The sequence below is a fragment of the Oncorhynchus gorbuscha genome, unplaced genomic scaffold (assembly GCF_021184085.1).
Source record: "Oncorhynchus gorbuscha isolate QuinsamMale2020 ecotype Even-year unplaced genomic scaffold, OgorEven_v1.0 Un_scaffold_831, whole genome shotgun sequence".
NCBI classification, from domain to species: Eukaryota; Metazoa; Chordata; class Actinopteri; order Salmoniformes; family Salmonidae; genus Oncorhynchus; species Oncorhynchus gorbuscha.
This window is the reverse complement of record NW_025745830.1, coordinates 157,329-180,517: the sequence shown is the minus strand read 5'-3', so window position 1 is coordinate 180,517 and position 23,189 is coordinate 157,329. Positions and strand designations below refer to the sequence as shown.

At 42.5% G+C, this 23,189-nt stretch overlaps 1 protein-coding gene across 1 annotated transcript; it reads right to left on the bottom strand.

Annotated features, from left to right (window-relative positions):
• Positions 1-1,420: 1,420 nt before the first annotated feature.
• LOC124020482 (protein rogdi homolog) lies at positions 1,421-22,211 on the bottom strand. Its single transcript, XM_046335730.1, has 8 exons — positions 22,148-22,211; positions 20,805-20,876; positions 15,109-15,191; positions 13,836-13,880; positions 13,372-13,426; positions 7,284-7,364; positions 4,613-4,695; positions 1,421-1,424 (listed from the first exon to the last, which is right to left on the bottom strand). Exons 1-8 carry the CDS (start codon positions 22,181-22,183, stop codon positions 1,421-1,423), a joined length of 459 nt encoding a protein of 152 aa, XP_046191686.1. The 5' UTR covers positions 22,184-22,211.
• Between the last annotated feature and the right edge of the window lie 978 nt (positions 22,212-23,189).

Here is a 23,189-nt window from a genome sequence, read left to right as displayed (position 1 = left end):
GACCCACAGCCTGAATCAATCTACTTCATACCAACTGACCCACAGCCTGAATCAATCTACTTCATAAACTGACCCAAGCCTGAATCAATCTACTTTAAACATTGGGAACTGACCCACAGCCTGAATCAATCTACTTCATACCAACTGACCCACAGCCTGAATCAAACTACTTCATATCCAACTGACCCACAGCCTGAATCAATCTACTTCAACTGTACCAACAAGTGACCCACAGCCTGAATCAATCTACTTCATATGTTTAATCAAACTTGACCCACAGCCTGAATCAATCTACTTCATATAAACAAGTTGACCCACAGCCTGAATCAATCTGTTCATAAACTGACCACAGGACAAACTGATGCATCTTCCTGAATCAATCTACTTCATACCAACTGACCCACAGCCTGAATCAATCTACTTCATATACCAACCCACAGCCTGAATCAATCCTTCAGGGACCCACAGCCTGAATCAATCTACTTCATATACCAACTGACCGACAGCCTGAATCAATTACTTCATATACCAACTGACCCACAGCCTGAATCAATCTACTTCATACACAACTGACCCACAGCCTGAATCAATCTACTTGATATACCAACAGACAAATCAATCTACCATATACCAACTGACCCTGAATCAATCTACTTCATATACCAACTGACCCACAGCCTGAATCAATCTACTTCATATACCAACTGACCCACAGCCTGAATCAATCTGTTCATCTACCAACTGACATGAGCCTGAATCAATACCACATGTGATTACAACTGACCCTTGCCTGAATCAATCTACTTCATATACCAACTGACCCACAGCCTGAATCAATCTACTTCATATTTGTGACCCACAGCCTGAATCAATCTACTTCATATACCAACTGACCCACAGCCTGAATCAATCTACTTCATACCAACTGACCCACAGCCTGAATCAATCTACTTCATACCAACTGACCCACAGCCTGAATCAATCTACTTCATACCAACTGACCCACAGCCTGAATCAATCTACTTCATACCAACTGACCCACAGCCTGAATCAGCTTCATACCAACTGACCCATCAGCCTGAATCAATCTACTTCATACCAACTGACCCACAGCCTGAATCAATCTACTTCATACCAACTGACCCACAGCCTGAATCAATCAATCTGACCCACTGAATCATACCAAACTGACCCACAGCCTGAATCAATGCCAATACCGCAGCTACTCATTCACTTCAGTTTATTCTGTGGACCAATGGGGAGTGTTGGGGAAAAATGTCCTGCTGCCCACAGACGTCACCCACCTTGTCCTTGAGCTGCTGACAGAGCTGCAGCGAGATGGTGAAGAAGATCAGGGTGTTGTTGAGCCAGGGGACAACACACTCCACCTTGTGAACCTGGCTCACCTCAAAAGCATTGTTCAGCTAATGGGGAAGACAGCAGGGAAAGAGGTCAACCAGAAAGCAGTTGGATGTATTGGAAAGGGAACTGTGTGTGTTTAAACAGGTTGGGAACTGTGTGTGTTTAAACAGGTTGGGTAACTGTGTGTGTTTAAACAGGTTGGGAACTGTGTAGTGTTTAAACAGGTTGGGAACTGTGTGTGTTTAAACAGGTTGGGAACTGTGTAGTGTAAACTTGGGATGTGTGTGTTTAAACAGGTGGGAACTGTGTAGTGTTTAAACAGGTTGGGAACTGTGTGTAGTTTAAACAGGTTGGGCACTGTGTGTGTTTAAACAGGTTGGTGTAGACTAATGGTGTGTTTAAACAGGTTGGGTAGTGTGTGTTTAATGGTGTGTGTGTAGTCTAAACAGGTTGGGAACTGTGTGTGTTTAAACTAATGGTTGGGTGTGTTTAAACTAATGGTGGTAGTGTGTGTAGTCTAAACAGGTTGGGAACTGTAGTGTAGTTTAAACAGTGTTGGGCACTGTGTGTGTTTAAACAGGTTAACTGTGTGTAGTTTAAACAGGTTGGGAACTGTGTGTGTTTAATGGTGTTGTGTGTGTGTGTAAACTAATGGTTGGGAACTGTGTGTGTAGTGTAGTCTAATGGTGTAGTGTAACTGTGTGTAGTCTAAACAGGTGTGGTGAACTAATGGTGTTTAAACAGGTTGGGAACTGTGTGTGTTTAGTCTAATGGTGTGTACTGTAGTGTAGTCTAATGGTGGGAACTGTAGTGTGTTTAATGGGTGTAGTGTAGTGTAGTTAAACAGGTTAGTGTAGTCTAATGGTGTGTAGTTAAACTAATTGGTGTGTAGTGTAGTCTAAACAGGTGTGTGTGTAGTCTAATGACTGGTAGTCTAATGTGTGTAGTTTAAACAATGGTGTGTAGTGTAGTCTAATGGTGTGTAGTTTAAACAATGGTGTGTAGTGTAGTCTAATGTGTGTGTGTAGTCAAGTTGGGAACTGTGTGTGTTTAATCAATGGGAACTGTGTAGTTTAAACAATGTTGGGCACTGTGTGTGTTTAAACAAGTGTGTAGTGTGTTTAATGGTGTTGGGAACTGTGTGTGTGTAATCTAATGGTGTGAACTGTGTGTTTAAACAATGTTGTGTAGTGTGTCTAATGGTGTGTAGTGTTCTAAATGAGAGGACTCAATGGGTTAGACCCAACAATGGTGTAATTTACTATGCAGCTGACTAGTGAGTCAATTTTTATTTATTTAATTGTGTAGTGTAGTCTAATATTGTTAGAGACAGTGTAGAATAATCTTCACGTCAACCAGATATGAAATGGACATGAAAAGATCTAATGTGTGACCACAGACAGTCCATCTGAACGTGTTAGTGACCGACATGATGTGTAGTGTATATCAAGCAGAACTGTAGTGTGGCTAATGGTTGTGTAACACGGAGTCTAATGGTGTGTAGTTCTGTGTAGTCTAAGGTAGACAAACTGATGCATCTTCACAATACCACATGTGATTACAGAACTAACAGCTGTGATCTTGTTTTGTAGTCTAATGGTCTCAGGGATGGATTAATCCGGTGTGAGTGTATCTGCATGGTGTGTGTGATTGTGTACCTTGGTGGTGTTGGGCTGCTAATGCGTGTAGCTGGTAGACAGTCAATGGTGCTTACTCAGGTTGATATAGAAGTTCACCATCAATGGCCTGGCATTGGAGTGTAGTTTTGGTGTGTGGAGAAGGAGAGAGAATGAGAAAGAGACAGAGAGCGTGAGAGTCATTGTGATGTGTAGTGCAGTAGTAGATCTGTAGTTTCTCTGCTATGACCTATAACCTATGAGTCTCAATGAGGTAGTGGTGTAGTCTAATGGTGTGTAGTGTAGTCTAATGGCTGTGTAGTGGTGAGTCTAATGGTGTGTAGCCCTGGTCAGCTGGAGCATGTAGTGTAGTCTAATGGCTACAACAACGACATCATCAGTCATCATCAACTACAGTCATCAATGGTGTGTAGTGTAACCTAATGATATAGAGGAAATGAAGAGATGCACTCTGGGATGGAAAAGTTGTTCTAGGTGTAGTGAACGGGTCTAATGGTGGAGCAAAGTTGTAGTCTAATGATGTGTAGTGTAGACTAATGATGTGTAGTGTGTAGTGTAGTCTAATGATGTGTAGTGTAGTCTAATGGTGTGTAGTGTAGTCTAATGGTGTGTAGTGTAGTGTAGTCTAATGGTGTGTAGTGTAGTCTAATGATGTGTAGTGTAGTGTGTCTAATGGTGTGTAGTGTAGTCTAGTGGTGTGTAGTGTAGTCTAATGGTGTGTAGTGTAGTCTAATGGTGTGTAGTGTAGTCTAATGGTGTGTAGTGTAGTCTAATGGTGTGTAGTGTAGTCTAATGGTGTGTAGTGTAGTCTAATGGTGTGTAGTGTAGTCTAATGGTGTGTAGTGTAGTCTAATGGTGTGTAGTGTAGTCTAATGGTGTGTAGTGTAGTCTAATGGTGTGTAGTGTAGTCTAATGTGTAGTGTAGTCTAATGGTGTGATGTGTAGTCTAATGGTGTGTAGTGTAGTCTAATGGTGTGTAGTGTAGACTAATGATGTGTGTAGTGTAGTCTAATGGTGTGTAGTGTAGTCTAATGGTGTGTAGTGTAGTCTAATGGTGTGTAGTGTGTAGTCTAATGGTGTGTAGTGTAGTCTAATGATGTGTAGTGTAGTCTAATGGTGTGTAGTGTAGTCTAATGGTGTGTAGTGTAGTCTAATGGTGTGTAGTGTAGTCTAATGGTGTGTAGTGTAGTCTAATGGTGTGTAGTGTAGTCTAATGGTGTGTAGTGTAGTCTAATGGTGTGTAGTGTAGTGTCTAATGATGTGTAGTGTAGTCTAATGATGTGTAGTGTAGTCTAATGATGTGTAGTGTAGTCTAATGGTGTGTAGTGTAGTCTAATGGTGTGTAGTGTAGTCTAATGGTGTGTAGTGTAGTCTAATGGTGTGTAGTGTAGTCTAATGGTGTGTAGTGTAGTCTAATGTTGACATGTAGTGTAGTCTAATGGTGTGTAGTGAAAACCACTTCCCTGATAGCTCTGTTATATCTGTTAGTCCGTAGTCTAAGAAAGCAGTTAATTTCTGAGTGTAATTAATGGTGTTTTCCCTGGTGGAAACTAATGGTTACCCTCAGCCCCAGTCTTAAAGTGGTAGCTGTGTGTGTGTTCCTAATTGTTGACCTAGCCCCAGTCTTAAAGTGTGTAGCTGTCATCTCTACCATGAAGCTGTAGAGCTGATTCACATGGTTCCTAGCATCCTGGATCTGAGGGAGTAGACTGGGACAGAGTCTAGTATTATTAGATCTGACAGAGTGGTCTAAGAGTCAGTATTCTAATGATGTGTAGTTAGTCTGAGGGAGTCTAAGACGTGTAGGTAGAAAATGGAGTCAATCTATTAGATCTGAGGGAGAGACAGAGTGTATATTAGATCTGAGGGAGGGACAGAGCAGTTTATTAGATCTGACAGGACAGAGTCAGTATTATTAGATCTGAGGGAGGGACAGAGTCAGTATTATTAGATCTGAGGGAGAGGGGACAGAGTCAGTATTAATAGATCTGAGGGAGGGACAGAGTCAGTATTATTAGATCTGACCTCAGAGTCAGTATTATTAGATCTGAGGGAGGGACAGAGTCAGTATTATTAGATCTGAGGACCAGAGTCAGTATTATTAGATCTGACAGAGGGACAGAGTCAGTATTATTAGATCTGAGACTTAAAGGGACAGAGTCAGTATTATTAGATCTTAAAGTGGACAGAGTCAGTATTATTAGATCTGAAGGGACAGTCTTAAATTAGATCTGTGTGTGTGTTCCTATTATTGATCTGAGAGGGTCTTAAAGTGGTAGCTTATTAGATCTGACAGAGGGACAGAGTCAGTATTATTAGATCTGAGGGAGGGACAGAGTCAGTATTATTAGATCTGAGGGGGACAGAGTCAGTATTATTAGATCTGAGGGAGGGACAGAGTCAGTATTATTAGATCTGAGGGAGAGATGGGGACAGAGTCAGTATTATTAGATCTGACATGGGGACAGAGACAGTATTATTAGATCTGAGGGATGGGACAGAGTCAGTATTATTAGATCTGAGGGGGGACAGAGACAGTATTATTAGATCTGAGATGGGGACAGAGTCAGTATTATTAGATCTGAGGGAGGGACAGAGTCAGTATTATTAGATCTGAGGGAGAGACAGAGTCAGTATTATTAGATCTGAGATGGAGACAGAGTCAGTATTATTAGATCTGAGAGAGAGGACAGAGTCAGTATTATTAGATCTGAGGGAGGGACAGAGTCAGTATTATTAGATCTGAGGGAGGGACAGAGTCAGTATTATTAGATCTGAGAGGGACAGAGTCAGTATTATTAGATCTGAGGGAGGGACAGAGTCAGTATTATTAGATCTGAGGGAGGAGACAGAGTCAGTATTATTAGATCTGAGGGAGGGACAGAGTCAGTATTATTAGATCTGAGGGGGGACAGAGTCAGTATTATTAGATCTGAGGGAGGGACAGAGTCAGTATTATTAGATCTGAGGGAGGGACAGAGTCAGTATTATTAGATCTGAGGGAGGGACAGAGTCAGTATTATTAGATCTGAGATGGGGACAGAGTCAGTATTATTAGATCTGAGGGAGGGACAGAGTCAGTATTATTAGATCTGAGAGAGAGACGGGGACAGAGTCAGTATTATTAGATCTGAGACGGGACAGAGTCAGTATTATTAGATCTGAGGGAGGGACAGAGTCAGTATTATTAGATCTGAGAGGAGAGACAGGGACAGAGTCAGTATTATTAGATCTGAGGGAGGGACAGAGTCAGTATTATTAGATCTGAGGGAGGGACAGAGTCAGTATTATTAGATCTGAGGGAGGGACAGAGTCAGTATTATTAGATCTGAGGGAGGGACAGAGTCAGTATTATTAGATCTGAGACGGGACAGAGTCAGTATTATTAGATCTGAGGGAGGGACAGAGTCAGTATTATTAGATCGGAGGGAGAGATGGGAATTTAGGAATGTGGCCAGGTTGGGTATTTCACCATGACTCCAGGGTGTACACCTCTACTCTGACATTAAATGCAATGGGATTTTGAATGACCACAGAGAGTCAGGACACCCATTTTAACGTCCCATCTGAAAGACGGCACCCTACGCAGGGCCATGTCCCCAAATGTAATCAGGGTTTGAAATGATTATGATTTTAATCTAATATTATATCTTTTTTCGGCTTCTCGCGGTCAATTCGAAATCTTATAAATATTGGTTTTATTTCGTACTGACTCCCGACCATCCTCTCAAGAAAACGTTGTGACTGAATCTAGTTGATGATTCTTGGTTTAGAGGCAACAAAGGCATTTCACTGTACTTGCGCACATGACATTACAACTTGAAACAAGACAGAGAGACACAGAGAGACACAGAGACAGAGAGACAGAGAGACAGAGACACAGAGAGACACAGAGAGACACAGACACAGACAGAGAGACACAGAGACACACAGAGACACACAGAGAGACACAGAGACACACAGAGAGACAGAGAGACAGAGAGACAGAGAGAGACAGAGAGACAGAGAGAGACAGAGAGACAGAGAGACACAGAGAGACACAGAGAGACACAGAGAGACACAGAGAGAGACAGAGACACAGAGAGACACAGAGACAGAGAGACACAGAGACACACAGAGAGACACAGAGACACACAGAGAGACACAGAGAGACACAGAGAGAGACAGAGAGAGACAGAGACACAGAGAGACACAGAGACAGAGAGACACAGAGAGACACAGAGACACACAGAGAGACACAGAGAGACACAGAGAGACACAGAGAGACACAGAGAGACACAGTACCTGTTGTAATTTCCAGTGCTTATCATCCCTGAATGTGAAATGCATCACTTGGTTGCTTTTAGCAGTTTTCAGATTGATGTCCTGCGAAGACAAAGCAATCAAACACATTACAGACAGAACCTGACATTGTGACATGTTCTCTACTAAAACACATTACAGACAGAACCTGACATGTTCTCTACTAAAACACATTACAGACAGAACCTGACATGTTCTCTACTAAAACACATTACAGACAGAACCTGACATTGTGACATGTTCTCTACTAAAACACATTACAGACAGAACCTGACATGTTCTCTACTAAAACACATTACAGACAGAACCTGACATGTTCTCTACTAAAACACATTACAGACAGAACCTGACATTGTGACATGTTCTCTACTACAAACACATGTTCTCTACTAAAACACATTACAGACAGAACCTGACATGTTCTCTACTAAAACACATTACAGACAGAACCTGACATGTTCTCTACTAAAACACATTACAGACAGAACCTGACATTGTGACATGTTCTCTACTAAAACACATTACAGACAGAACCTGACATTGTGACATGTTCTCTACTAAAACACATTACAGACAGAACCTGACATGTTCTCTACTAAAACACATTACAGACAGAATGTTCTCTGACAAAACACATTACAGACAGAACCTGACATGTTCTCTACTAAAACACATTACAGACAGAACCTGACATGTTCTCTACTAAAACACATTACAGACAGAACCTGACATTGTGACATGTTCTCTACTAAAACACATTACAGACAGAACCTGACATTGTGACATGTTCTCTCTACTAAAACACATTACAGACAGAACCTGACATTGTGACATGTTCTCTACTAAAACACATTACAGACAGAACCTGACATGTTCTCTACTAAAACACATTACAGACAGAACCTGACATGTTCTCTACTAAAACACATTACAGACAGAACCTGACATTGTGACATGTTCTCTACTAAAACACATTACAGACAGAACCTGACATTGTGACATGTTCTCTCTACTAAAACACATTACAGACAGAACCTGACATGTTCTCTACTAAAACACATTACAGACAGAACCTGACATGTTCTCTACTAAAACACATTACAGACAGAACCTGACATTGTGACATGTTCTCTACTAAAACACATTACAGACAGAACCTGACATTCTCTACTAAAACACATTACAGACAGAACCTGACATTGTGACATGTTCTCTACTAAAACACATTACAGACAGAACCTGACATTGTGACATGTTCTCTACTAAAACACATTACAGACAGAACCTGACATTGTGACATGTTCTCTACTAAAACACATTACAGACAGAACCTGACATGTTCTCTACTAAAACACATTACAGACAGAACCTGACATGTTCTCTACTAAAACACATTACAGACAGAACCTGACATTGTGACATGTTCTCTACTAAAACACATTACAGACAGAACCTGACATTGTGACATGTTCTCTACTAAAACACATTACAGACAGAACCTGACATGTTCTCTACTAAAACACATTACAGACAGAACCTGACATGTTCTCTACTAAAACACATTACAGACAGAACCTGACATTGTGACATGTTCTCTACTAAAACACATTACAGACAGAACCTGACATGTTCTCTACTAAAACACATTACAGACAGAACCTGACATGTTCTCTACTAAAACACATTACAGACAGAACCTGACATTGTGACATGTTCTCTACTAAAACACATTACAGACAGAACCTGACATGTTCTCTACTAAAACACATTACAGACAGAACCTGACATGTTCTCTACTAAAACACATTACAGACAGAACCTGACATCTCTACTAAAACACATTACAGACAGAACCTGACATTGTGACATGTTCTCTACTAAAACACATTACAGACAGAACCTGACATTGTGACATGTTCTCTAAAACACATTACTAAACATGTTCTCTACTACATTACAGACAGAACCTGACATTGTGACATGTTCTCTACTAAAACACATTACAGACAGAACCTGACATGTTCTCTACTAAAACACATTACAGACAGAACCTGACATGTTCTCTACTAAAACACATTACAGACAGAACCTGACATGTTCTCTACTAAAACACATTACAGACAGAACCTGACATTGTGACATGTTCTCTACTAAAACACATTACAGACAGAACCTGACATTGTGATGTTCTCTACTAAAACACATTACAGACAGAACCTGACATGTTCTCTACTAAAACACATTACAGACAGAACCTGACATTGTGACATGTTCTCTACTAAAACACATTACAGACAGAACCTGACATTGTGACATGTTCTCTACTAAAACACATTACAGACAGAACCTGACATGTTCTCTACTAAAACACATTACAGACAGAACCTGACATTGTGACATGTTCTCTAAAAACACATTTACATGTTCTCTACAAAACACATTACAGACAGAACCTGACATGTTCTCTACTAAAACACATTACAGACAGAACCTGACATTGTGACATGTTCTCTACTAAAACACATTACAGACAGAACCTGACATGTTCTCTACTAAAACACATTACAGACAGAACCTGACATGTTCTCTACTAAAACACATTACAGACAGAACCTGACATTGTGACATGTTCTCTACTAAAACACATTACAGACAGAACCTGACATTGTGAAACACATGTTCTACAGACAGAACCTGACATGTTCTCTACTAAAACACATTACAGACAGAACCTGACATGTTCTCTACTAAAACACATTACAGACAGAACCTGACATTGTGACATGTTCTCTCTAAAACACATTACAGACAGAACCTGACATTACAGACAGAACCATGACATGAACCTCTACTAAAACACATTACAGACAGAACCTGACATTGTGACATGTTCTCTACTAAAACACATTACAGACAGAACCTGACATGTTCTCTTACTAAAAAAACACATTACAGACAGAACCTGACATGTTCTCTACTAAAACACATTACAGACAGAACCTGACATTGTGACATGTTCTCTACTAAAACACATTACAGACAGAACCTGACATGTTTCTCTACTAAAACACATTACAGACAGAACCTGACATGTTCTCTACTAAAACACATTACAGACAGAACCTGACATGTTCTCTACTAAAACACATTACAGACAGAACCTGACATTGTGACATGTTCTCTACTAAAACACATTACAGACAGAACCTGACATTGTGACATGTTCTCTACTAAAACACATTACAGACAGAACCTGACATTGTGACATGTTCTCTACTAAAACACATTACAGACAGAACCTGACATTTCTGACATGTTTCTCTACTAAAACACATTACAGACAGAACCTGACATGTTCTCTAAAACACATTAAACAGAACACATGTTCTCTACTAAAACAGACAGAACCTGACATGTTCTCTACTAAAACACATTACAGACAGAAAACATGTTCTCTACTAAAACACATTACAGACAGAACCTGACATGTTCTCTACTAAAACACATTACAGACAGAACCTGACATGTTCTCTACTAAAACACATTACAGACAGAACCATTGACATGTTCTCTACTAAAACACATTACAGACAGAACCTGACATTGTGACATGTTCTCTACTAAAACACATTACAGACAGAACCTGACATGTGACATGTTCTCTACTAAAACACATTACAGACAGAACCTGACATGTTCTCTACTAAAACACATTACAGACAGAACCTGACATGTTCTCTACTAAAACACATTACAGACAGAACCTGACATTGTGACATGTTCTCTACTAAAACACATTACAGACAGAACCTGACATTTCTGACATGTTCTCTACTAAAACACATTACAGACAGAACCTGACATGTTCTCTACTAAAACACATTACAGACAGAACCTGACATTGTGACATGTTCTCTACTAAAACACATTACAGACAGAACCTGACATTGTGACATGTTCTCTACTAAAACACATTACAGACAGAACCTGACATGTTCTCTACTAAAACACATTACAGACAGAACCTGACATTGTGACATGTTCTCTACTAAAACACATTACAGACAGAACCTGACATTGTGACATGTTCTCTACTAAAACACATTACAGACAGAACCTGACATGTTCTCTACTAAAACACATTACAGACAGAACCTGACATGTTCTCTACTAAAACACATTACAGACAGAACCTGACATGTTCTCTACTAAAACACATTACAGACAGAACCTGACATTGTGACATGTTCTACTAAAACACATTACAGACAGAACCTGACATTGTGACATGTTCTCTACTAAAACACATTACAGACAGAACCTGACATGTTCTCTACTAAAACACATTACAGACAGAACCTGACATTGTGACATGTTCTCTACTAAAACACATTACAGACAGAACCTGACATGTTCTCTACTAAAACACATTACAGACAGAACCTGACATGTTCTCTACTAAAACACATTACAGACAGAACCTGACATTGTGACATGTTCTCTACTAAAACACATTACAGACAGAACCTGACATGTTCTCTACTAAAACACATTACAGACAGAACCTGACATGTTCTCTACTAAAACACATTACAGACAGAACCTGACATTGTGACATGTTTACTCTACTAAAACACATTACAGACAGAACCTGACATGTTCTCTACTAAAACACATTACAGACAGAACCTGACATTACAGACAGAACCTGACATTGTGACATGTTCTCTACTAAAACACATTACAGACAGAACCTGACATGTTCTCTACTAAAACACATTACAGACAGAACCTGACATGTTCTCTACTAAAACACATTACAGACAGAACCTGACATGTTCTCTACTAAAACACATTACAGACAGAACCTGACATTTACAGTGACATGTTCTCTACTAAAACACATTACAGACAGAACCTGACATGTTCTCTACTAAAACACATTACAGACAGAACCTGACATGTTCTCTACTAAAACACATTACAGACAGAACCTGACATTGTGACATGTTCTCTACTAAAACACATTACAGACAGAACCTGACATGTTCTCTACTAAAACACATTACAGACAGAACCTGACATTGACAGAACCTGACATGTTCTCTACTAAAACACATTACAGACAGAACCTGACATGTTCTCTACTAAAACACATTACAGACAGAACCTGACATGTTCTCTACTAAAACACATTACAGACAGAACCTGACATGTTCTCTACTAAAACACATTACAGACAGAACCTGACATTGTGACATGTTCTCTACTAAAACACATTACAGACAGAACCTGACATGTTCTCTACTAAAACACATTACAGACAGAACCTGACATGTTCTCTACTAAAACACATTACAGACAGAACCTGACATTGTGACATGTTCTCTACTAAAACACATTACAGACAGAACCTGACATGTTCTCTACTAAAACACATTACAGACAGAACCTGACATTGTGACATGTTCTCTACTAAAACACATTACAGACAGAACCTGACATTGTGACATGTTCTCTACTAAAACACATTACAGACAGAACCTGACATTGTGACATGTTCTCTACTAAAACACATTACAGACAGAACCTGACATGTTCTCTACTAAAACACATTACAGACAGAACCTGACATTGTGACATGTTCTCTACTAAAACACATTACAGACAGAACCTGACATTGTGACATGTTCTCTACTAAAACACATTACAGACAGAACCTGACATGTTCTCTACTAAAACACATTACAGACAGAACCTGACATTGTTACATGTTCTCTACTAAAACACATTACAGACAGAACCTGACATGTTCTCTACTAAAACACATTACAGACAGAACCTGACATTGTGACATGTTCTCTACTAAAACACATTACAGACAGAACCTGACATGTTCTCTACTAAAACACATTACAGACAGAACCTGACATTGTGACATGTTCTCTACTAAAACACATTACAGACAGAACATGACATTGTGACATGTTCTCTACTAAAACACAGTCAAACACTGCCGGTGAGAATGTTTACAGAGAACAGTCTAGAACCAGAGGAAGGAGACACTCACAGCTTGAGTCAGGGCTTCTCCCTGTAGAGTCAGTACTCCTTTCACCTGGTCCATGCTGTGAAGACAAGACAGCAGGACTCACAAGACTCATAACGACACTGAGGAAGTCCCAGATAGAACCCTGTCCCCTACACACTACTGTTGACCTGAGTCCTATGTCATAACGACACTGTGGAAGTCCCAGATAGAACCCTGTCCCCTACACACTACTGTTGACCTGAGTCCTATGTCATAATGACACTGTGGAAGTCCCAGACAGAACCCTGTCCCCTACACACTACTCTACTGTTGACCTGAGTCCTATGTCATAATGACACTGTGGAAGTCCCAGACAGAACCCTGTCCCCTACACACTACACTACTGTTGACCTGAGTCCTATGTCATAATGACACTGTGGAAGTCCCAGATAGAACCCTGTCCCCTACACACTACTGTTGACCTGAGTCCTATGTCATAATGTCACCTTGTCATAGACTCAAATCCCGGCAGATTAGAAAGGTGTTGATGTCTGTAAACAGAAGGTTGTGTAATGTATAAACATGTTAACAGAAGGGGGTTAACTGCCTTGTTCAGGGGCAGAACGACAAGATTTTTACCTTGTCAGCTCTGGGATTTTATCAAGCAACCTTTCAGTTACTGGCCCAGCGCTTTTACCGCCCCTCTAACCACTAGGCTACCTGCTCTAACCACTAGGCTACCTGCCTCTAACCACTAGGCTACCTGCTCTAACCACTAGGCTACCTGCTCTAACCACTAGGCTACCTGCTCTAACCACTAGGCTACCTGCTCTAACCACTAGGCTACCTGCTCTAACCACTAGGCTACCTGCTCTAACCACTAGGCTACCTGCTCTGACCACTAGGCTACCTGCTCTGACCACTAGGCTACCTGCTCTGACCACTAGGCTACCTGCTCTGACCACTAGGCTACCTGCTCTGACCACTAGGCTACCTGCTCTAACCACTAGGCTACCTGCTCTAACCACTAGGCTACCTGCTCTAACCACTAGGCTACCTGCTCTAACCACTAGGCTACCTGCTCTGACCACTAGGCTACCTGCTCTGACCACTAGGCTACCTGCTCTGACCACTAGGCTACCTGCTAACCACTAAGCAACCTGCTCTGACCACTAGGCTACCTGCTCTGACCACTAGGCTACATGCTCTAACCACTAGGCTACCTGCTCTGACCACTAGGCTACCTGCTAACCACTAGGCAACCTGCTCTAACCACTAGGCAACCTGCTCTAACCACTAGGCAACCTGCTCTAACCACTAGGCTACCTGCTCTGACCACTAGGCTACCTGCTAACCACTAGGCAACCTGCTCTAACCACTAGGCTACCTGCTCTAACCACTAGGCTACCTGCTCTAACCACTAGGCTACCTGCTCTAACCACTAGGCTACCTGCTCTAACCACTAGGCTACCTGCTCTAACCACTAGGCTACCTGCTCTAACCACTAGGCTACCTGCTCTGACCACTAGGCTACCTGCTCTAACCACTAGGCTACCTGCTCTGACCACTAGGCTACCTGCTCTGACCACTAGGCTACCTGCTCTGACCACTAGGCTACCTGTCTTACATTGTGTATTGTATTGCTATGAATCAAGGAGACACATTTTATGTTTTTTAAATGGCTAATAAAAGAATCAAAAGTCACTAACTCAACCAATCAAATCACCCAACTGATCAATTAACCAATCAAATCAACGAATGAATCCCTCCAAGACTTACGTTGAGCTGCCCAGGATGAAGTTCTCCTGTTTCAGTTGGTTCTCCAGTCCTGGGGTGGGAATGGAGAACCTCCTGGATGCCTCCTGGTGACATAAACACAGAACACAATCTAGTTCTACAGAACACAATCTACACAAATCTAGTTCTACAGAACACAATCTAGTTCTACAGAACACAATCTAGTTCTACAGAACACAATCTAGTTCTACAGAACTAGTTCTACAATCTAGTTCTACAGAACACAATCTAGTTCTACAGAACACAATCTAGTTCTACAGAACACAATCTAGTTATACAGAACACAATCTACACTGAACAAATATATAAACGCAACATGTAAAGTGTTGGTCCCATGTTTCATGAGCTGAAATAAAAGATCCCAGAAATGTTCTACACGCACAAAAAGCTTATTTCCCTCAAATGTTGTGCTCAAATGTGTTTACATCCCCGTTAGTGAGCATTTCTCCTTTGCCAAGATAATCCATCCACCTGACAGGTGTGGCATATCAAGAAGCAGATTAAATTTGGATAAGAGCGTCTGCTAAATGACTTAAATGTAAATGTAAACATAACCATTACACAGGTGCACCTCGTGCTGGGGACAATAAAAGGCCACTCTAAAATTTGCAGTTTTGTCACACAACACAATGCCACGGTGGTCTCCAGTTGAGGGAGTGTACAATTGGCATGCTGACTGCAGGAATGTTTATTTTAAAAATATATATATATATTTTACCATTATTTAACCAGGCAAGTCAGTTAAGAACATATTCTTATTTTCAATGACGGCCTGGGAACAGTGGGTTAACTGCCTGTTCAGGGGCAGAACGACAGATTTGTACCTTGTCAGCTCGGGGGTTTGAACTCGCAACCTTCCGGTTACTAGTCCAACGCTCTAACCACTAGGCTACGCTGCCGCCTCTACACTCTAACCACTAGGCTACCTGTCGCCTCTACGCTCTAACCATTAGGCTACGCTGCCACCTCTACACTCTAACCACTAGGCTACCTGTCGCCTCTACACTCTAACCACTAGGCTACCTGTCGCCTCTACACTCTAACCACTAGGCTACGCTGATGTCCACCAGATGTAGCCAGAAAAGTGAATGTTCATTCCTCTACTATAAGCCACCTCCAACCTCGTTTTCCAACCTCGTCCAACCGGCCTCACAACCGCAGACCACGTGTATGGCGTTGTGTGACCACGTGTATGGCGTTGTGTGGGCACGTGTATGGCGTTGTGTGGGCACGTGTATGGCGTTGTGTGACCACGTGTATGGCGTTGTGTGGCCACGTGTATGGCGTTGTGTGGCCACGTGTATGGCGTTGTGTGGCCACGTGTATGGCGTTGTGTGGCCACGTGTATGGCGTTGTGTGGCCACGTGTATGGCGTTGTGTGACCACGTGTATGGCGTTGTGTGGCCACGTGTATGGTGTTGTGTGGCCACGTGTATGGTGTTGTGTGACCACGTGTATGGCGGTGTGTGACCACGTGTATGGCGGTGTGTGACCACGTGTATGGCGTTGTGTGGCCACGTGTATGGCCACGTGTATGGCGTTGTGTGGCCACGTGTATGGCCACGTGTATGGCGTTGTGTGGCCACGTGTATGGCGTTGTGTGGGCACGTGTATGGCGTTGTGTGGGCACGTGTATGGCGTTGTGTGGGCACGTGTATGGCGTTGTGTGACCATGTATATGGCGTTGTGTGACCACGTGTATGGCGTTGTGTGACCACGTGTATGGCGTTGTGTGACCACGTGTATGGCGTCGTGTGACCACGTGTATGGCGTCGTGTGGCCACGTGTATGGCGTCGTGTGGCCACGTGTATGGCGTTGTGTGGCCACGTGTATGGCGTTGTGTGGCCACGTGTATGGCGTCGTGTGACCACGTGTATGGCGTCGTGTGACCACGTGTATGGCGTTGTGTGGCCACGTGTATGGCGTTGTGTGGCCACGTGTATGGCGTTGTGTGGGCGGCGGTTTGCTGATATCAATGATGTGAACAGAGGTCCCCATGGTGACAGTGGGGTTATGGTATGGTGTTTGCTGATATCAATGATGTGAACAGAGGTCCCCATGGTGACAGTGGGGTTATGGTATGGTGTTTGCTGATATCAATGATGTGAACAGAGGTCCCCATGGTGACAGTGGGGTTATGGTCTGGGCAGGCATAAGCTACGGACAACAAACACAACTGCATTTTAATCTATGGTAATTTGAACGCACAAAAATACCCTGACGAGATCCTGAGGCCCATTAGAGGTATGTGTGACCAACAGATGCATGTCTGTATTCCCAGTCATGTGAAATCCATAGATTAGGGCCTAATGAATGTATTTAATTTGACTGATTTCATCATATGAACTGTAACTCAGTAAAAATCAATGAAATTGCTGCATGTTGCGATTATATTTTGGTTCAGTATAATAAACCTGTACACAATCTAGTTACAGCACTGTAAATATCTCCATTAATAATTCAATCAAATGTCTTGAGAAGCGCGCAGTACAAATAGCAATCAACTCTGACAACAGTACGCCGAAATCACACAACATTTGAAGAATTTAGTTACACAACAAACTAGCCAAAGTTAAAATGTCTTGGAATGCACTTGTTCTACATGGTTTATCCTTAGTCATGATAATCTCCTCTTATCGGATCCTCCTCGATGGCTCTGGGGTCAGTGTACCACAGCTAGGTCCAATACATGGCTATGGGGTCAGTGTACCACAGCTAGGTCCAATACATGGTTTATCCTTAGTCATGACAATCTCCTCTTATAGGATCCTCCTCGATGGCTATGGGGTCAGTGTACCACAGCTAGGTCCAACCCAATATTGACAACTCAGCAGTGTTAAGACACCTCAGTGACAGTCTTGTGTTGGGGTCGGAGCTCTTTGATCCCATGGAGCCAATACTTAGTTGTTGGGTTGATCCTACAGTCGTGGCCAAAAGTTTTGAGAATGACACAAATATTAATTTTATGCTTCAGTGTCTTTAGATATTTTTGTCAGATGTTACTATGGAATACTAAAGTATATTTACAAGCATTTCATAAGTGTCAAAGGCTTTTATTGACAATTACATGAAGTTGATTGATGCAAAGAGTCAATATTTGCAGTGTTGACCCTTCTTTTTCAAGGACTCTAATCCACCCTGGCATGCTGTCAATTAACTTCTGGGCCACATCCTGACTGATGGCATGCTGTCAATTAACTTCTGGGCCACATCCTGACTGATGGCATGCTGTCAATTAACTTCTGGGCCACATCCTGACTGATGGCATGCTGTCAATTAACTTCTGGGCCACATCCTGACTGATGGCATGCTGTCAATTAACTTCTGGGCCACATCCTGACTGATGGTATGCTGTCAATTAACTTCTGGGCCACATCCTGACTGATGGTATGCTGTCAATTAACTTCTGGGCCACATCCTGACTGATGGCATGCTGTCAATTAACTTCTGGACCACATCCTGACTGATGGCATGCTGCCAATTAACTTCTGGGCCACATCCTGACTGATGGCATGCTGTCAATTAACTTCTGGGCCACATCCTGACTGATGGCATGCTGTCAATTAACTTCTGGGCCACATCCTGACTGATGGCAGCCCATTCTTTCATAATCAATGCTTGGAGTTTGTCAGAATTTGTGGGTTTTTGTTTGTCCACCCGCCTCTTGAGGATTGACCACAAGTTCTCAATGGGATTAAGGTCTGGGGAGTTTCCTGGCCATGGACCCAAAATATCAATGTTTTGTTCCCCGAGCCACTTAGTTATTTAGTTAGTTAGTTATGACTTTTGCCTTATGGCAAAGTGCTCCATCATGCTGGAAAAGGCCTTGTTCGTCACCAAACTGTTCCTGGATGGTTGGGAGAAGTTGCTCTCAGGAGGATGCGTTGGTACCATTCTTTATTCATGGCTGTGTTATTATGCAAAATTGTGAGTGAGCCCACTCCCTTGGCTGAGAAGCAACCCCACACATGAATGGTCTCAGGATGCTTTACTGTTGGCATGACACAGGACTGATGGTAGCGCTCACCTTGTCTTCTCCAGACAAGCTTTTTTCCGGAAGCCCCAAACAACCGGAAAGGGGATTCATCAGAGAAAATGACTTTATCCCAGTCCTCAGCAGTACAATCCCTGTACCTTTTGCAGAATATCAGTCTGTCCCTGATGTTTTTCCTGGAGAGAAATGGCTTCTTTGCTGCCCTTCCTGACACCAGGCCATCCTCCAAAAGTCTTCGCCTCACTGTCCGTGCAGATGCACTCACACCTGCCTGCTGCCATTCCTGAGCAAGCTCTATACTGGTGGTGCCCCGATCCCACAGCTGAATCAACTTTAGGAGATGGTCCTGGCACTTGCTGGACTTTCTTGGGCGCCCTGAAGCCTTCTTCACAACAATTGAACCGCTCTCCTTGAAGTTCTTGATGATCCGATAAATGGTTGATTTAAGTGCAATTTTACTGGCAGCAATATCCTTGCCTGTGAAGCCAATTTTGTGCAAAGCAATGATGATGGCACGTGTTTCCTTCCCTGTCTCAGCCTCCAGTATTTATGCTGCAGTAGTTTATGTGTCGGGGGGCTAGGGTCAGTTTGTTATATCTGGAGTACTTCTCCTGTCCTATTCGGTGTCCTGTGTGAATCTAAGTGAGCGTTCTCTAATTATCTCCTTCTCTCTTTCCCTCTCTCGGAGGACCTGAGCCCTAGGACTATCTGACATGATGACTCCTTGCTGTCCCCAGTCCACCTGACCGTGCTGCTGCTCCAGTTTCAACTGTTCTGCCTTATTATTATACGACCATGCTGGTCATTTATGAACATTTGAACATCTTGGCCATGTTCTGTTATAATCTCCACCCGGCACAGCCAGAAGAGGACTGGCCACCCCACATAGCCTGGTTCCTCTCTCGGTTTCTTCCTAGGTTTTGGCCTTTCTAGTGAGTTTTTCCTAGCCACCGTGCTTCTACACCTGCATCACTTGCTGTTTGGGGTTTTAGGCTGGGTTTCTGTACAGCACTTTGAGATATCAGCTGATGTACGAAGGGCTATATAAATACATTTGATTTGAGGTAGTCATAATATATAATAATATAATAATAATAATAATAAATGCCATTTAGCAGACGCTTTTATCCAAAGCGACTTACAGTCATGTGTGCATACATTCTACGTATGGGTGGTCCACGTATGGTTGACAGAGGAAAAACAATGATTCCAAGCACCACCCTCCTTTTGAAGCTTCCAGTCTGTTATTCGAACTCAATCTGCATGACAGAGTGATCTCAGCCTTGTCCTCGTCAACACTCACACCTGTGTTAACGAGAGAATCACTGACATGATGTCAGCTGGTCCTTTTGTGGCAGGGCTGAAATGCAGTGGAAATGTTTTTGGGGGATTCAGTTCATTTGCATGGCAAAGAGGGGAGTTCGATCAGATGAATTACAATTCATCTGATCACTCTTCATAACATTCTGGAGTATATGCAAATTGCCATCATACAAACTGAGGCAGCAGACTTTGTGAAAATTAATATTTGTGTCATTCTCAAAACTTTTGGCCACGACTGTAGACGCTGATCTTGGATCAGTTTGGGATTTTCCCCCACTAACGGTAAGGTGAGGATAGGGAGAGAGGAAGCTGATCTTAGATCTGTACAAAGAGAAACTTCACCCCAGAACTAATATTTACCTTCAGTATATCCTGGAGCTGCTTCAAAACAGCATGGACCTCCTCTTTCAGCAACCAGTTAAACTCCTCCTCCTGAGGGGAGGGAAGGGAGGGAGGGAGAGAACGAGAGAGGGGTGGGGTGAATGAGAGAGGGGTGAAAGAGAGAGAGAGAGGAGACAAACAAGATAGTTATTGTGGTGGTCAGCAGAGATAAGGATAGATAGGCTTATTCTGTTCTAGAATGATCACATTATCGTGGTTCCAATTAGAATTCCACGGGTGTTCTGAGAATGCCGTGGTTCTACTTCCCTGAATGCACGAATCATAGAATTAGAGTGAATCATTCTAAAGCTATGGTAGAAATGTCATCTGACAGGAAGCAACAGAGACATGTTGCTCTTGTGCCTGTGTATCTACATACATACCAGTACCTTTAAGAGACCTGCTTCTGTATACTAGCTGTATAGAAAGCCCTGCATAGATCTTCTCTCTTGGATGAAGCCCACCCCCTGAGGACTGAATGTGACGCTTGACACCTATGGATCTATAGGTGGAGCTGTGTACAGAAGGCTAGATATATGGGGTTGGCAGGGCAGCAGTGACCTCACCCATCGAAGGCTGTAAATGTGACAATCATTCAATGTGACTATTATGAGGACTTGGATCATACTGTACATCACGTTGTCATTGACAACCAGCAGAACAGAGCTTGCCGACGCAAGGCAGCAGAGCAGTTATATTCAGGCGCTACGGCATTGAGTGTACAAGACATTAAGGACGCCTTCCTAATATTGAGTCGTACAGGGATGCTGACTCCCATGTTGACTCCAATGCTTCCCACAGTTGTGTCAGTTGGCTGGATGTCCCTTGGATGGTGGACCAGTCTTGATACACACAGGAAACTGTTGAACGTGGAAAAACCCAGTAGCTTTGCAGTTCTTGACACAAATCGGTGCACCAGGCACCTACTACCCTACCCCGTTCAAAAGGCACTTCAATATTTTGTCTTGACCGTTCACCCTCTGAATGGCATACATACACAATCCATCTCTCAAGTCTAAAAAGTCCTTATTAACCGGTCTCAGTCCTCCCCTTCGTCTACACCGGTTGAAGAGGATTTAACAAGTGACAAGAGATCATAGCTTTCACCTGGTCAGTCTATATCAAGGACAGAGCAGGTGTCCTAATGTCCCTTTTAAATCACGCAAGAAGATCGCATGAGAAAATATACACTCATAATAACAATCAATAGTTGGCTAGAAAAATAGCTAGCTAGACGTCAGTGAATAACTAGCGAGCCAAGATGAACCCATTTATGTTGTTAGCTAGCTTGTCATGATCCCGACCCTTCCAGTTTTGCTTACCAAAACAGCCCTCTCGGCTCGGCTTGGACCCGACATCTTTGGTAGTTCAGATACAGATCTTTGAGGACATTAACAATTAAACCAGAAGATCTTCAACCCGTCTTCTTCTAGGGTTGTGTTTACGTTCAGCAAAGATAGGTTTAGTCACACATAATCCCTTCCCTTCTTTGGGAATGCACTTCCGGTTTGCGTCACATTAAAACATTTTCCGCAGCGGCCAGGAAAAGCGGAAAAGAGATTGGTTGGAGCAGGCAGTTCTTACTATACCTCAGTGAAAGGCAGCAGGCCCCTAAGCTTTTCTCCCTCGGTCGACCTCAAAACGCAACAGTACCGTTAAATCAAGTACCGATTGCAATCTATATCAACTGAATTAGATCTGTGTTCTCTTGTGAAAAAAATATGTTCACTACTGTGTGTGTGTGTGTGTGTGTGTGTGTGTGTGTGTGTGTGTGTGTGTGTTTCATGATAACACACAATTTAAATCAGGAGAGGATTTAATAAACTGCACAAAAAGCCTTGATGTTTCACATAAATATCCCAAATCCATACAGTTTCACCGTCCCTGCACAAAAAAAGGGCCCAACAGTAATTTCAACATCACCTGTATAAGCCACACAAAGACCATGTTTACAAGAGATTAATTTAAAACAGCAAACACTGAACAGAACAATCTACAGTATTAATACGACAGTGTTTCATATGGTACCCTATTCCCTATGTAGTGCACTACTTTAGACCAGGGTCCATAGGGTAGTGCACTACTTTAGACCAGGGTCCATAGGGTAGTGCACTACTTTAGACCAGGGTCCATAGGGTAGTGCACTACTTTAGACCAGGGTCCATAGGGTAGTGCACTACTTTAGACCAGGGTCCATAGGGTAGTACACTACTTTAGACCAGGGTCAGAGGGTAGTGTACTACATTAGACCAGGGTCCATAGGGTAGTACACTACTTTAGACCAGTAGAAGGTAGTGTACTACATTAGACCAGGGTCCATAGGGTAGTGCACTACTTTAGACCAGGGTCCATAGGGTAGTGCAC

Bases quoted from the DNA above. Each gene is read 5' to 3' on its own strand.
- LOC124020482 (XM_046335730.1), bottom strand. From the start codon at position 22,183: ATGTCGGGTCCAAGCCGAGCCGAGAGGGCTGTTTTG. The intron at 20,877-22,147 runs GTAAGCAAAACT...CCCTCCCCTCAG, and splicing joins GAGCCGAGAGGGCTGTTTTG to GAGGAGGAGTTTAACTGGTT. The intron at 13,881-15,108 runs GTAAGTCTTGGA...TTCTGTTTACAG, and splicing joins TTCATCCTGGGCAGCTCAAC to ACATCAACACCTTTCTAATC.